Source organism: Boleophthalmus pectinirostris, unplaced genomic scaffold (assembly GCF_026225935.1).
Source record: "Boleophthalmus pectinirostris isolate CB_2022bp ecotype Guang Dong unplaced genomic scaffold, ASM2622593v1 HiC_scaffold_14, whole genome shotgun sequence".
Classification (NCBI taxonomy): domain Eukaryota; kingdom Metazoa; phylum Chordata; class Actinopteri; order Gobiiformes; family Gobiidae; genus Boleophthalmus; species Boleophthalmus pectinirostris.
In genome coordinates this window covers 18,019,865-18,035,781 of record NW_026571047.1, presented here as the reverse complement: position 1 = coordinate 18,035,781, position 15,917 = coordinate 18,019,865, and the positions used below count along the sequence as shown (strand labels likewise).

General features: G+C 39.7%; 4 protein-coding genes across 7 annotated transcripts in view; 2 read left to right on the top strand and 2 right to left on the bottom strand.

Moving 5' to 3' along the window:
• The window catches only part of srcap (Snf2-related CREBBP activator protein), a 30,047-nt gene extending 23,495 nt beyond the window's left edge, over window positions 1-6,552 (top strand). For all 4 annotated transcript variants that reach the window (XM_020918285.2, XM_020918284.2, XM_055150585.1 and 1 more), the window contains 5 exons: window positions 214-328; window positions 433-558; window positions 656-832; window positions 919-1,002; window positions 1,124-6,552. In XM_020918285.2, coding sequence (XP_020773944.2) covers window positions 214-328; window positions 433-558; window positions 656-832; window positions 919-1,002; window positions 1,124-5,200 — 4,579 coding nt within the window. In that variant the 3' untranslated portion in view covers window positions 5,201-6,552. The remainder of the gene's footprint in view (window positions 1-213; window positions 329-432; window positions 559-655; window positions 833-918; window positions 1,003-1,123) is intronic.
• Window positions 6,553-6,601: 49 nt separating this feature from the next.
• LOC110160753 (syntaxin-4-like) lies at window positions 6,602-9,855 on the bottom strand. The gene is made up of 9 exons (XM_055150586.1): window positions 9,707-9,855; window positions 9,315-9,414; window positions 9,135-9,209; window positions 8,982-9,055; window positions 8,785-8,893; window positions 8,506-8,579; window positions 8,092-8,229; window positions 7,905-8,015; window positions 6,602-7,817 (listed from the first exon to the last, which is right to left on the bottom strand). The coding sequence occupies exons 1-9, from the start codon at window positions 9,722-9,724 to the stop codon at window positions 7,740-7,742; spliced, it is 777 nt and encodes a 258-aa protein (XP_055006561.1). The 5' UTR covers window positions 9,725-9,855; the 3' UTR covers window positions 6,602-7,739.
• Window positions 9,856-10,782: 927 nt separating this feature from the next.
• On the bottom strand, window positions 10,783-14,921 carry stx4 (syntaxin 4). Its single transcript, XM_020918222.2, has 10 exons — window positions 14,736-14,921; window positions 14,298-14,402; window positions 13,497-13,596; window positions 13,317-13,391; window positions 13,164-13,237; window positions 12,967-13,075; window positions 12,688-12,761; window positions 12,271-12,408; window positions 12,084-12,194; window positions 10,783-11,996 (listed from the first exon to the last, which is right to left on the bottom strand). The coding sequence occupies exons 1-10, from the start codon at window positions 14,763-14,765 to the stop codon at window positions 11,919-11,921; spliced, it is 894 nt and encodes a 297-aa protein (XP_020773881.1). The 5' UTR covers window positions 14,766-14,921; the 3' UTR covers window positions 10,783-11,918.
• A 496-nt stretch (window positions 14,922-15,417) lies between these two features.
• LOC110154283 (rho GTPase-activating protein 44-like) overlaps window positions 15,418-15,917 on the top strand; it is a 77,372-nt gene continuing 76,872 nt past the window's right edge. Inside the window, 1 exon segment of the mRNA XM_055149976.1 lies at window positions 15,418-15,723. Coding sequence (XP_055005951.1) covers window positions 15,671-15,723 — 53 coding nt within the window. The 5' untranslated portion in view covers window positions 15,418-15,670.

Below are 15,917 nucleotides of genomic sequence, written 5' to 3'. Positions count from 1 at the left end.
CAGGTCAAATAAAAACTAAATATTTAAGATAAATCACCCCTTAATGATCAAAAGATTTATAAACATTTTTAGTCACCCATTTCTCTTTTTAAATGATCTACATTGAAAAAGAAAATTAACTCCTTTAAACTATTATATTACTTTCCACAATTTTCATTTACTCAAGATAAATTGGTCACCAACCCTTGAATAATTATCATTACCTCTTTTTAGGCTGATCAGTGAGCGCACAGTGGAGGAGAACATCTTGAAGAAAGCCAACCAAAAAAGGATGTTAGGAGACATGGCAATTGAAGGGGGAAACTTCACCACGGCCTTTTTCAAAGAGGTACAATTTGGAAATCATAAGACCGATCATCTCTATAAAATATGACCATATATTGTGAACTTATATAGCTGGATGCATCTAAACAACTATCATGTTTTCTTTAGCAAACTATTCGTGAGCTGTTTGATGTCAATGATGGAGAAAAGAGAGAGGCAGCAGTAGAGCTGACTCTGCCACCCGCTGAAGAGGAGGAAACTGTCAACAAACAAAGCACCACTATACTTGAGCAGGTCAGGGAAATTGAAAACTTGAACACATTGTAAAAAGAAATTGTTTTGTTGTGAGTTAAGTACGTTTTTTTTTTTCTTTCAATATATAAATCTACAGGCTCTTTGTCGTGCGGAGGATGAGGAGGATATTGTAGCTGCGTCCCAGGCCAAAGCTGAGCAGGTTGCGGAACTGGCAGAGTTTAATGAGAATATTCCTCTGGACGACGGCGGCGAAAACGAGGAAGTGGAGGAGATGTCAAAGGCAGAGCAGGAAATAGCAGCACTGGTGGAGCAGGTAACTAACCACAAATTCAACAACTGTGGCAAATTGGCTGTATTAACCATTCAACTATAATAAATAACTTCTTTTTTTTTCCACAGCTCACTCCGATTGAGCGTTATGCTATGAATTTCCTGGAAGCTTCATTGGAAGATGTTTGCAAAGAGGAACTGAAACAAGCAGAAGTAAGGCAATTCTATCCATCTCATCTGTATCTAATAATACTTAACTAGTTTAACATTGTATTAGCCAGTGTATTATAGTAGTAATGTCTGATTTTAATACATGACTTGTGTATATGTTTAGGAGCAAGTAGAAGCTGCCAGAAAGGGACTTGACCAGGCTAAAGAAGGGGGCCTGAAGTTGCATCCTTCATCTGATGATGACGAGGATGACTTCCTGTCAACTTCAGCATCAGCTGAACCTGCCCCAACACCAGCTCGTCGCGGCCGAAAACCCAAAGACAAAGAAAAGGTTGTTGCGTCCACCAGAACCAGTGGGCGGCTGCGAGGGGCCTCCCCCGAAATGGAGTCTGAGCCGACCACGCCCAGAGAAGTGCCTCGCTCCGGGAGAGGTCGACCACCGAAAGACCCTGGCACTGCCACTCCTGCACGCACTGACCATCACAAGACCAGGTCCCAGGACTCGAAAACGCCTAAAGCTGCATCACCTGCCAGGGAACAATCGACTGTTAAAACCAGAAGTCAACCAAACCGCACTCAGCCCAGTCAAGTGCCTTCTCCACCTACAGCGTCTCCTCCAAAAAGACAGCAGCCCTCCGCCACAGAAGCTGAAGGCAAAGTCTCCAAATCAGTTAAAGGAGAAAACGAAGGCAGCAATGAAAAGGAGCGGAGGTTCTCAGAGTCATCACTAGACTCCAGTGGTGCAGCTGATAATCCAACAATAGATGAAGATAAGAAAGACCAAAATGCAATGTCTCCTCCTTCCAGCTGCTCGCGCTCCCCTCGTAAACGGGTGACAGCTGATGATGAAATCCTGAAGGGTCGAGATGAAGACTCACCCTCCGCCAAAGTGCTGCGCAAACTGCCGGGACGACTGGTCACTGTGGTGGAGGAGAAAGAACCACGGAAACGAAAGAGAAGAACAAGTGGAACATGTGGCTCATCAGAGGAGATGAATACAGAGGAGCACACTGACAACCCCCCAAATACAGATAAAGACAAACCAGCTTCTAGTCCTGAGAGTAAAACAAAAGAATCTACAGAGAAGCCAAAGGAGCCAGAAAGTCCTATCTTACCCCCTGTTAGAAGTTACCCACCGTACTCCCCTCCGCATTTATCCCCTGACATGCCCGTGCTGAGGAACCTACCTGTGCGGCGCAGAGTAGAGACTGAAAATCGCTTGGCGGCCCAAATGGGAGAGCTCTTTGGGAGGGGCCGAGGAGCCAATCAACACCGTAAATCTGACACAACGCAAAGCAAAGACTCATCTCAGGAGGCAAATTCAAACTCTACACCTGCAAAACGAAGAAGGGGTCGACCGCCAAAAAGCTCTCCTGATAATGCAGAGTCCCCCTCACCGCAGCCCACCTCCCCGACTGAGACTAGTAATCTCACCCTATCTCCAAAACGCAAGAGAGGACGTAACAGTAAAGATTCTTCAGCAGATATAGAGAGCACAGAGCAGAGTAAGACTGATGAAACAAATCCAAAAACAGATGGTGCGCAAACACTCCCTGACAAATCTGAAAATACTGTTGAAGCTTCAGTTGGCAAAGCTGGTAAAGATGGGACACCTAAAGATGATAAATCTGACACAAATACAGAAAAGGTGTCTTCAAATTTATCACAAGACATTACTCCAAAAACTAATGAAGAAGAAAAGACATCTGCTCCTGAACCTACCCCACCCACAGATCAAGAAATTTCACCTTCAACAGCAGTGCCCAATGTAGTCACACCAAAAGACAGTTCAGAGCAAGATAAAGGGAACAATCTTGAAATAATTTCTTCTCCCCCCTCCATCACAGCATTGACCTCTACAATCAGTCCAGACACAACCACAGTAAACTCTTTGCATACACCACCTGCTAAAGGATCCAATGTAGATTTGGCAAAGGCTGAAACATCGGAACCAACTCCAACTGTTGCTCCTCCATCACCTGTGTTATCTCTGGATCCGAACGACAAAATTGTGTCTGCTACAAGAGACAAAGAAATGGATACAACCACAAAAAGAGATTCACCACAGGCAACTACTTCTCAATCTAGTTGCAATGCTTCAACAACACTGTCCTCTACAACTACAGCAATTACAAATACTACAACAAGTTCTTCAAAAGCACCAGCAGTTGAAACATCATCACCTACACCCTCGCCTTCGACAGAAACTGCTGTTCAACTAGATACTGTTGTCAATGCCCCAGTTACCATAGCAACAACTGCTTCAGTACCAGAGACCAACAAATCTGTTCAAAGTTTGCCAAATTCAGCACAAATTCTATTTGCTGTAACCACTCCTCCTCGAGAAAAGGTCATAGCATCTGGAGACAAAACAGAATTGTTCTCTAAAGAACAACCGGCAAAACCCCCGGTTACAACTTCTCCTGCTCCAGTTGCAACTACAGTTCTACCTACTACTACTGCTACTGCTCAAAGTTCTACTACATTGACAACAACTACCAATACTACTTCTTTACCGGTCAATGCAATAAGTTCAACTACTACAATTCCATCCTCTCTAAAGACAGATCCTCCAATAACCAAAATTCAAAGCCCTCCACCTATCCCCTCACTGGAAATCAAAGAAAAAGATACTTTACCCAAGGAACAAGAGGCAATAATTTCATCTGCAGAAAAAGGCCCTGAGAAGACGCAACAAGATTCTGTCAAAATGGTGTCCACGTCTGAGGTGACAGACATGGAAGTTGAGCAGGAGAAAAAGCAAGAAACTTGTGAAATTAAGAGGAAAAAAGCTGAGACTTCATCAGAGGCTGAAGAAACAGATAAAGAAGGTGATATTAAAATTTCAAATCAGAAAGACAGCAAGCAGCGTGTAATGGATGAGCTGTTAGCCAATCCAAAGAGAGTTCTCAGTCGCCAAAGCAGTCAAGATTCAACCAGATCCTCCTCTCCATCTTCTGGTTGTTCAACTCACACTCTCACACGCCACGCCCATCACAAGAAAACCTACGAAAACAGGAACCCGGCAAAGAGGAGGCGCGTAGATGTCCCTGCATCTGAACCTAAAACGGAGGAGAAGAAAGTGCAAGAGGGGGACAAGGAGACAAAAGATGAAAAACAGCAAGATGAAAAACAAGAGGAGAGCAAGAATGAGGACACAAAGACACCAGTACAGAGACGCCGTTCCAGGTCTTCATCATCTTCATCGGATTCAGACACAGACAGTAAAAAGGAACATCGCTTAACCCGATCAGCAAAGAGGAGGATGCAGGACCATGACAGTGACAGCAACAGGCAGGTGAAGAAAGCCACTCGGGACAGGAACAGTGTGAATGCATCAACTGGAGGTGAATCTGGTAGTGATGGCTCTTCAGTGAGGAGCTCAAGGAAAAAAGACACAGACACAAAAACCTCAACGGCACCTCCTGCCCCTCCCCCGGAGCCGGAGGTCTTGGGAAAGAGGTGCTCTGCTCTGAATGCTGCCGCAAAACTTCTAGCCATGAAAGGCAGCGTGGATACACCAGGCCACACCCCCAGGAGAGATTCAGCAGCCAGAGCCAATGCAGCTAAAGACAAGAGCGAAAAGGCTAAAAGCAAAGCGGCAGCCTCATCGCCTTCGAGTAACTCTTTTGCAAAAAATACTACCAGTAAAAACAGTGAAAAGGAAACTGCCAGCAAGCCCTCAACTCCAAATCAGTCCAGTCGCACAGCCACTCGGTCCACCCGCCAATGTCCCGGTTCACTCGTCCCACCTCTTGAAGCAGAGTACAGAAAGCCCAAAGGAGAGGAGAAGGAGAGCAGGAAGTCCTCAGGGGGCAAAGAGGGTGAGAGAGAGGCACGTCGTTCGTCCCGGGGTAACAGTGCTTGTAGCAGTATCAGCAGTGATGAAGGAGAGGGCAGCCGGAGCAGCAGCAACAGCAGCCAAAGGACTCGCAGCATCAGCTCCCAGAATGCCGACCGGCGTGGGTCCCGTTCTCGGGCCACGTCCTCTGGCAGCGAAAGAGATCGCAGCTCAGAGCGGTCGAAAAACACAGACAAAAAAGACAAACGGGACGGGAGGGAGAGCAGGAGAGAAAGTCGGAGGTCGAACAAACTGCAGAATGAAGTGACCAGTAGTTCAGGGGCTGAGGGGACGCCTGATAGAGTACTGCGGAGCGTGGCGGCCCTCGCGGCGGCACAAGCACGATCCCCAGCTGCTAGCACGCGCTCCTCTGCTAGCCAAAATCGAAATAAGACCTGAATCTATCCAAAAAACAGGGAAAACACAAGTGTTATCGGTCAGCATGTCGTTGGGGTTTGTTTGCACTCGTGACAACGTCAGGGAAGTTAATTCTGCACATGACCTCCCTGCCTCCCTCTGCAATCGGAGCTGATCTCATCCTCATAGACTGGAAGAGGAACTGCTCTGCTGGAAGTGAATAAAATATCAGCATTGTGGTGTGTCCTTAAACCAGTGAGGGAAGAACAGTGAAAAGACAGACTCTGGTCCAAGTGGAAAAGACATATCACATGTACTGTAATCAAAAGGTCCGGACGCTCAGATCTTGTGATGTAGTTGCGGCATAGGGTAACACTGCACCCCACAGTTCGGGTCCTAAATGTGATCATATTAACAGTACTTTCGAGTGACCCGTTGTATTGTCAAGTTGGAGGCCTTGGAGTATTTTAATTGAAAAATCTTGTCGGCAGTCCTGGCTATCTTTTCTTTATAGTCAGTTGATAAGTTATGCATATTTTATTATTTCTTCCTGGGTAGAAGGAAGATATCAGATCCAGTCGTGTGATCTTTGCTGCACTATGTTGGAGCGTGGCCCTTTTTCACTTCACAAACCCTTCATTGGACTCAAAAATCCAGCCAACAATTTCTGATTTGCACATCTGTTTTGGGGCCTCTACCTTTAGAAAGATTGTGGTGATTAACTTTAGTCATTTGGTCCTGGATACCACAACAGTGCATAACTTGATGTATCAATTGAACATGTAAATTATCCTCGGAAAGTTACATTTGAAAGCTGCAGGATATAATTTCTATATTGTCCCAAAGGCAAATGTTGTTATGGTCAAGTTTGTCATGTATTTTATTGTATATTAAAAGGCAAGTACTTGTAGTAAAAATAATGAGTGCCTCTTTGGCCAATGGGTTTGAACCTTCAATTGCCTTGTGATGCACCAGAAGCAGGGTTGTTAAGCTTCTTGCATTGTTGTAAATGAAAAACCAAATTTGAAAAAAAAAAAAAAAAGAGAAAAATCTGTGTAACCCTGGAAACATTGAGGAGAGCACTCGGTCAAGTCAGTGCTGCTTTACTTTACAACATATTTGTCTCCATTAAACCATAGCTCTCATTCATGTAAAAAAAAAACATGGAAATATGTGAATAAAAACGACTGGTACAGTTCCAGACGACTGTATATTGATTTTCTTTGTCAAAGATGTTTCAAACAGGTGACATTTCGAGGGATGGGTAGTTTATGGTGATGGTCTTATTTTGAGTTGTCTGATTCATTTGTTGCATTCCTTTGATCCCTTGTATTTCCACATTGTTTTACTTGAAAAATTAAGACAATTACAGTTGAATAAAAGACCAAAAAATAGCCGTGTTAAGTTTTATTTTTAAACTAAAGTGTACAATAAACACACGAGTTAGGTGTAACAGGGTGGAATTTATTTTAAAAACAGATGTTAAATGAGAATTTCCAAAAAGGTATTGCAACTACTTAAAAGCTATAGTGTCATGGTTTTGTTCGATTCCCATCATTTCATAAAGCATTTGGCTACTGCTGATAAACAAGTGCCTATGCCATCAATCTATGAGGAAAAAAAAAGGTTATAGAGTGTGGTCCAAAAGTAGCATGATTTACTAACAAAGTGGTGAAAAATAAATATAGAAAAGCTAAAGAACAATATGAGAACTGTATAATAAAATCTCTCAGAATAATAGGCCAAGTGTTAGAAATATTGCTGTGAATTGCATAAAAACACACTATCCCTTTCAAATTCAGTGCAGAGCGTCAGATCAGGGAGAAGGCACAATTTTACTGGGTTGTCTTGTTGCCAACATCTCTGCAGCAGCTACAACATTTCCAATGGCAAATACAATTAAAATGGACACAAAAGGGAAGCGGCAGTGGAAGACATTAGGATACCTTTATACACGTAAAAAGCAGATGAATTGTTAATTAGCAAAACATATTTACACTTGTTACATACAGGCATTTTAAAACATCTTTCAAGTTTTGTATATTGATAAAAGTATGTCTCAACAGAGAGGTTATGTACAATTATATTAGTCTCACTATAGCTAAAATTCATACTGTATAAAAATGTTTAAATTTCCAATTTATTTAATAAAAAAAAAATATATAAACATATATTTCCAGAGTACAGTATGATCAACACCAGTGTTGAATACTGCAGTCTGCCTATAATAAGGCCACTAAAATCCCCTTAATAAAAAAGGAGAGGGTACACCACTGTAACAGTTTTTTATCCAGGGGTCTTAAATCCTATTGTACAAGCCAGCAGCTTTATATTTAAAAATGTTTAAACAAATTAGATTTTTAAACTATGTAATGTCTGAAAAAGGGTCCACTTCATGACACCACATCTCCAAACAAATAAAAAGACACACAATGTGACATAGGGGTTAGACAAGGGGAAATATTTGAACTAAACCAAAGGATGAAGCTCAAAATTCACCTGTACGTCCTTACGTTGGCTCAAATATAAAGGTTTTAAGAGTCTATAGTCGCTTGTGCAAACCCACAACTGTTACCAAATCTTAGCCAAAAGCAGTGAGCAACGAGATGACTAGGATGAGAATCAAGACGGCTAAGCACACTGCAATCCATATTTTCTTCTGTAAAATCAACAAAAGTATGATTAGATTTAATACATTATAAGTAAAAAACAAAGCAATATATTATAAGAGGATTGTAAACTGTACCTTGCGTGCCCTGGATTGACCTTTAACTGCCTTTGCTGTATTTTCTTTAGCTTTTTCCACATAGTTAGATGATTGTTTGATGTTTGTTTCAATCCTGTCAACCATTTCTCCCTTAAAAATAAATACAATTAATTAAAAATGAACTACTAACCCAATACAAAAACAAAAGATAAAGAAATCTTGTTACCTGTGCCTCCACCTCCATGGCAAGGTACTGAAACATATCGTGCAGGTCCCGTATGCTCCTCTCCAATTTAAGGATTTCATCGTGTCTGGATTCAATCTCATTCAGAGCCTGTTTTGTAGCTTGGGCATCGCTCAAGATCTGTGACAATCAACAGAGAAAACAAATGGAAAATGCATATTAAAAGTGTACATTTGAATATGCTGTAGTACTTTTCAATTTCTACAATAAACTACTAGCTTTCACTGTACTACCACTGCCACTATTTCTTCTTACCCAAAGAGTTATCCAATTTAAGCAATAAGAAAAGCTACAACAAAGCACATTCTCAATCATTAAAATCATATTTATAGTAGGGCTTTGTGTGATAGTGAAAGTGAAAGGATGTAAGGTCGTTGAAAGGTCATGGTTACTTACATTCTGAGTGAAGACGTCAGTTTGCCCACTTTCTAGCATGGCGTCAAGCTCTTCGTCTGTGACATTGTTCCCAGCTAAAGATATAAAACAATATATTAGAAGTTACTTGGAAATACTTAATTGATCTCATTTAGAAGTAAACTATGTAAAGAAATTCCCTGTTACAACAGCAGCACAATAGCACCTTACTTTCACTTCTGATTTTGCCAATATCGAAATAAGCTATAAGAGAGTATAGAGTAAACTAATTAATACAGCAATAATTCTCCATGTACTTACTGATTTTAAGTTGCCTTTGTATCCGTTCCACATTACGATCCCTGTATTGAGCCTGAATGGTGTTACAGTGGCCCATCAACTCAACAAACTTTTTGGATAAAATACCGTGCTATGGAAAAAAATACAACTATTAGATAAACTTTACACAGATGACCAAGGGGATTAAAGATATGCACTAAGAAAGAAAATACATCCACCTGTGTCCGCTGCATTCTAATGTTTATGGATATATATTTACCATCATCACTTTCTCCCTTTTTGGGTTCAATGCCTTTGAAAAGTACAATAGGTATGCATCAAATTGTGCTATATTTTGGATTTTAATAAAGGAGTCTGAAAAAATTACTCACTTTTTAGTTTTTTCTGTATTTGGCCCGCCATTGTTTTGATCTCATCTCTTAGAGTCTGAAGCTCTTTCTTCATACCTAATCCAAAAAACATGTAGGGTTAGCATTTTGATATTTAAAGGATCATTATTATACACTATAGTAAATATTATAGTGTTAAACTGTGATCAAAGTATTACTTACTGTCCTCTGGTAAAGCCACACCCAGGACAGTCTTCTGCTTGTTCTCAAGGTCAGAAACCATTCTCTTCAGACTCTGCAGGCCCTCATGGATCTCTTGAGCCTTAAAAACAATAAAAACACATGTTAATTTAAAAATAATGTCACCCATTTCAACACATAAACATATGACATTCTCCAGCAACATGCCATTCAATATAAGCGAAAACATGTATTGGTGAAGAAACATATTGACTCTAAAAACATTCAGTTTTCTTATGCTAGGAATCCTACAAAGACTCTGCACGTCTAAACGCAGCATAAGGGATTACTCAGGCATCTGCAACATTACCAAAACCTGAGTGGTGTTTGCAAAATAGAGATTTCATCCATTTAAGTTTTCAGTTTACACATACCTTTTTTAACATAGCCATGGTGTCAGAGTCTTAGTTGGCAATATCACAACCTCCCTGTGAGTGCTTCTGCCTAGTTAAAATATGGACCTATGCTCTTAAGCGTAACTCAATACATCCGCTTCTCCTTCCAGTTTCACTTCATAATGTGTCATTCCAGAAATCCCCAAACAGAATTTTACAGTAAACAGAAAAGGGCAATCAGGCACTCTAAGTTTTCTGAGTGTAGAATGTGATGATGCAAACCCTTCACAAACCCTTCATTGGACTCAAAAATCCAGCCAACAATTTCTGATTTGCACATCTGTTTTGGGGCCTCTACCTTTAGAAAGATTGTAGTGATTAACTTTAGTCATTTGGTCCTGGATACCACAACAGTGTATAACTTGATGTATCAATTGAACATGTAAATTATCCTTGGAAAATTACATTTGAAAGCTGCAGGATATAATTTCTATATTGTCCCAAAGGTAAATGTTGTTATGGCCAAGTTTGTCATGTATTTTGTTGTATATTAAAAAGTAAGTACTTGTAGTAAAAATAATGAGTGCCTCTTTTCCAATGGGTTTGAACCTTCAATTGCCTTGTGATGCACCAGAAGCAGGGTTGTTAAGCTTCTTGCATTGTTGTAAATGAAAAAACAAATTTGAAAAAAAAAAAAAAAAAAAAAAAGAGAAAAATCTGTGTAACCCTGGAAACATTGAGGAGAGCATTCGGTCAAGTCAGTGCTGCTTTACTTTACAACATATTTGTCTCCATTAAACCATAGCTCTCATTCATGTAAAAAACAAACAAACATGGAAATATGTGAATAAAAACAACTGGTACAGTTCCAGACGACTGTATATTGATTTTCTTTGCCAAAGATGTTTCAAACAGGTGACATTTCGAGGGATGGGTAGTTTATGGTGATGGTCTTATTTTGAGTTGTCCGATTCATTTGTTGCATTCCTTTGATCTCTTGTATTTCCACAGTTTTACTTGAAAAATTAAGACAATTACAGTTGAAAAAAGACCAAAAAATTGCCGTGTTCAGTTTTATTTTTAAACTAAAGTGTACAATAAACACACGAGTCAGGTGTAACAGGGTGGAATTTATTTTAAAAACAGATGTTAAATGAGAATTTCCAAAAAGGTATTGCAACTACTTAAAAGCTATAGTGTCATGGTTTTGTTCGATTCCCATCATTTCATAAAGCATTTGGCTACTGCTGATAAACAAGTGCCTATGCCATCAATCTATGAGAAAAAAAAGGTTATAGAGTGTGGTCCAAAAGTAGAATGATTTACTAACAAAGTGGTGAAAAATAAATATAGAAAAGCTAAAGAACAATATGAGAACTGTATAATAAAATCTTTCAGAATAATAGGCCAAGTGTTAGAAATATTGCTGTGAATTGCATAAAAACACACTATCCCTTTCAAATTCAGTGCAGAGCGTCAGATCAGGGAGAAGGCACAATTTTACTAGGTTGTCTTGTTGCCAACATCTCTGCAGCAGCTACAACATTTCCAATGGCAAATACAATTAAAGTGGATACAAAAAGGAAGCGGCAGTGGAAGACATTAGGATACCTTTATACACGTAAAAAGCAGATGAATTGTTAATTAGCAAAACATATTTACACTTGTTACATACAGGCATTTTAAAAACATCTTTCAAGTCTTGTATATTGATAAAAGTATGTCTCAACAGAGAGGTTATGTACAATTATATTAGTCTCACTATAGCTAAAATTCATACTGTATAAAAATGTTTAAATTTCCAATTAATTTAATAATAATAAAAAAAAAAATCAACATATATTTCCTGAGTACAGTATGATCAGCGCCAGTGTTGAATACTGCAGTCTGCCTATAATAAGGCCACTAAAATCCCCTTAATAAAAAAGGAGAGGGTACACCACTGTAACAGTTTTTTATCCAGGGGTCTTAAATCCTATTGTACAAGCCAGCAGCTTTATATTTAAAAATGTATAAACAAATTAGATTGTTTAAACTATGTAATGTCTGAAAAAGGGTCCACTTCATGACACCACATCTCCAAACAAATAAAAAGACACACAATGTGACATAGGGGTTAGACAAGGGGAAATATTTGAACTAAACCAAAGGATGAAGCTCAAAATTCACCTGTACGTCCTTACGTTGGCTCAAATATAAAGGTTTTAAGAGTCTATAGTCGCTTGTGCAAACCCACAACTGTTACCAAATCTTAGCCAAAAGTAGTAAGCAACGAGATGACTAGGATGAGAATCAAGACCGCTAAGCACACTGCAATCCATATTTTCTTCTGTAAAATCAACAAAAGTATGATTAGATTTAATACATTATAAGTAAAAAACTAAGCAATATATTATAAGAGGATTGTAAACTGTACCTTGCGTGCCCTGGATTGATATGTAACTGCCTTTGCTGTATTTTCTTTAGCTTTTTCCACATAGTTAGATGATTGTTTGATGTTCGTTTCAATCCTGTCAACCATTTCTCCCTTAAAAATAAATTACATAAATGAAAAATGAACTCCTAACCCAATACAAAAACAAAAGATAAAGAAATCTTGTTACCTGTGCCTCCACCTCCATGGCAAGGTACTGAAACATATCGTGCAGGTCCCGTATGCTCCTCTCCAATTTAAGGATTTCATCGTGTCTGGATTCAATCTCATTCAGAGCCTGTTTTGTAGCTTGGGCATCGCTCAAGATCTGTGACAATCAACAGAGAAAACAAATGGAAAATGCATATTAAAAAGTGTACATTTGAATATGCTGTGTAGTACTTTTCAATTTCTACAATAAACTACTAGCTTTCACTGTACTACCACTGCCACTATTTCTTCTTACCCAAAGAGTTATCCAATTTAAGCAATAAGAAAAGCTACAACAAAGCACATTCTCAATCATTAAAATCATATTTATAGTAGGGCTTTGTGTGATAGTGAAAGTGAAAGGATGTAAGGTCGTTGAAAGGTCATGGTTACTTACATTCTGAGTGAAGACGTCAGTTTGCCCACTTTCTAGCATGGTGTCAAGCTCTTCGTCTGTGACATTGTTCCCAGCTAAAGATATAAAACAATATATTAGAAGTTACTTGGAAATACTTAATTGATCTCATTTAGAAGTAAACTATGTAAAGAAATTCCCTGTTACAACAGCAGCACAATAGCACCTTACTTTCACTTCTGATTTTGCCAATATCGAAATAAGCTATAAGAGAGTATAGAGTAAACTAATTAATACAGCAAAAATTCTCCATGTACTTACTGATTTTAAGTTGCCTTTGTATCCGTTCCACATTACGATCCCTGTATTGAGCCTGAATGGTGTTACAGTGGCCCATCAACTCAACAAATTCTTTGGATAAAACACCGTGCTATGGAAAAAAATACAACTATTAGATAAACTTTACACAGATGACCAAGGGGATTAAAGATATGCACTAAGAAAGAAAATACATCCACCTGTGTCCGCTGCATTCTAATGTTTATGGATATATATTTACCATCATCACTTTCTCCCTTTTTGGGTTCAATGCCTTTGAAAAGTACAATAGGTATGCATCAAATTGTGCTATATTTTGGATTTTAATAAAGGAGTTTGAAAAAATTACTCACTTTTTAGTTTTTTCTGTATTTGGCCCGCCATTGTTTTGATCTCATCTCTTAGAGTCTGAAGCTCTTTCTTCATACCTAATCCAAAAAACATGTAGGGTTAGCATTTTGATATTTAAAGGATCATTATTATACACTATAGTAAATATTATAGTGTTAAACTGTGATCAAAGTATTACTTACTGTCCTCTGGTAAAGCCACACCCAGGACAGTCTTCTGCTTGTTCTCAAGGTCAGAAACCATTCTCTTCAGACTCTGCAGGCCCTCATGGATCTCTTGAGCCTTAAAAACAATAAAAACACATGTTAACTTAAAAATAATGTCACCCATTTCAACACATAAACATATGATGTTCTCCAACAACATGCCATTCAATATAAGTGAAAACATGTATCAGTGAAGAAACATATTGACTCTAAAAACATTCAGTTTTCTTATGCTAGGAATCCTACAAAGACTCTGCATGTCTAAATGCAGCATAAGGGATTACTCAGGGATCTGCAACATTACCAAAACCTGAGTGGTGTTTGCAAAATAGAGATTTCCTCCATTCAAGTTTTCAGTTTACACATACCATTTTTTTTAACATAGCCATGGTGCCAAAGTCTTAATTGGCAATATCACAACCTCCCTGTGAGTGCTTCTGCCTAGTTAAAATATGGACCTATGCTCTTAAGTGTAACTCAATACATCCACTTCTCCTTTAAGTTTCACATCATATTGTGTCATTCCAGAAATCCCCAAACATAATTCTATAGTAAACAGACAAGGGTAAAAAGGGTGTCTAAGTTTTCTGAGTGTAGAATGTGATGATCCAGTGTTTTCCATTAATAGAAGAGTCTATGGTGGCCCCCCATAGTCTAAAATTCTCCCATAAGAACTAACGATTAGCCTAACAATATGTCACTTTGCTGCACTTTGTAAAAACATTGCTTAAATATGGAATACAGGCAATAAGAACACTGGGTTTATTAAGGATGCACCTTTTTGAAGAAGGCTTCGCTCTCCTTGTCCTCTTTGGCTGAAGAGGGTCCAGGCCTGCCCATGAGCGCTCTGCCCTCCTCATCTTCATCCGAGGACTCTGCTTTCTGTTGTCATGGTTACAGAGAGAGAAAACATTGGGCACAGTTAAAACATCTCTGATATTATCCATGTGTCCCTGGCATCAGCCGCTGCCCAGCCCTGAACCGGGGTTTGAGGCACCAAGCCGCAACGGAAGTCAATCCAACAGTAACATTACAGAAAGCAAGAGGCGAACTTACGCTTATCAACAAATAATTTCATAACAACATCGTGTATTTTCACAATTGAGTAACATTTAACAAAGGATGCATCCGCCGATTGGTTAAAAGAATGGACTTGTCAAGAATTAGCAGGTTAGCATGCTAAGGCTAAAGATAGCTACTATGTTGAAAACCCACATTTCCTAATTCTTTAGTTCGGTCCCGCATTTTTCACAGAGATGTCGATGCAAATAAAGCAGGAACAATGCCGTTCTATGTGTTGTCTAAATGTGACACACTAGAGTAAACTTGCACAAATGTCATTCAGCTCTCTAAGCTAGTAAACTTCAGTCAGAGGCTTCTTCTGTAGCTCAGAGGTCCGGATCCTCCACTCCGCCCCCTATCGGGCGACAGTGAAGGTGAATGCATAAAACTTTACCAGGCACAAGGTGACGCTGTGTGTCTATGGATCTTACTGGCCAACATCTGAGAGCATCTGCTTCAGAGACCATAGACATGCCACAGACGGTATAAGCATCTGACCTGCACAGAAAACTGCAGCGCGTATGAGATAAAGTTGTTTAAAATATTTTTTGGAAGTTCACTGCTATCTATATCTGTTTGATCGGCTGTATCCATGGAAGTATCTTATTATAGCTCCTGTATCACATATCTATGCATATTCGTGTTTACTAAAGTGAATTTAACATTTACTGAAATTACTTGCTATACATAGAGTAATTTATACACAAATTATGCATAAAAAAGAAAAGAAAAACATGTCATCTCCCTGTTCTTTTTTCTTTTGTCTATTAGAACTCAATTTCCCACAATGCACCGGGGCAGATCGTGGTCGACAGCAGAGAGCTGTCAGCGCAGGGCGAGGGAGAGGAATATTGGTCCAGCAGCAGCATCTGTGGTCGCAGCGGAGCGGAGCGGTGACGGAGACCCGGGACTTGGCGACGAAAATGTGGGTAAATTAAGCGTGACTCCCGGTGGAGATGCACGAAGCGGCCGCGTAAAGTCTGACCCTGCTCCGTCCGACACAGATCACTGCGGAGATCTGACTTTACCCCATCAATGAGATATGTGGAGCGGCTCTACCTCTCGGTGGTAACGCAGAAAAACACAAGATGAAGAAGCAGTTCAATCGAATGAGACAGCTCGCCAACCAAACAGTTGGCAGGTAAGGGGCACTATTTACTCATCACTACAGCGTTTCCCGTATTTGTTTAGCTAAATGTTTTGCCTGCATGCTATCATCATCTGTTTTGTCATTGGTGCGGGCTGTTTGCCGCTCAGCTGGTACGCACAGAGTAGCTGTCACTACAGGTCACGTTTGCACAGGGCTATAAGCTGTGATTGATTGAAGCCTGGAGC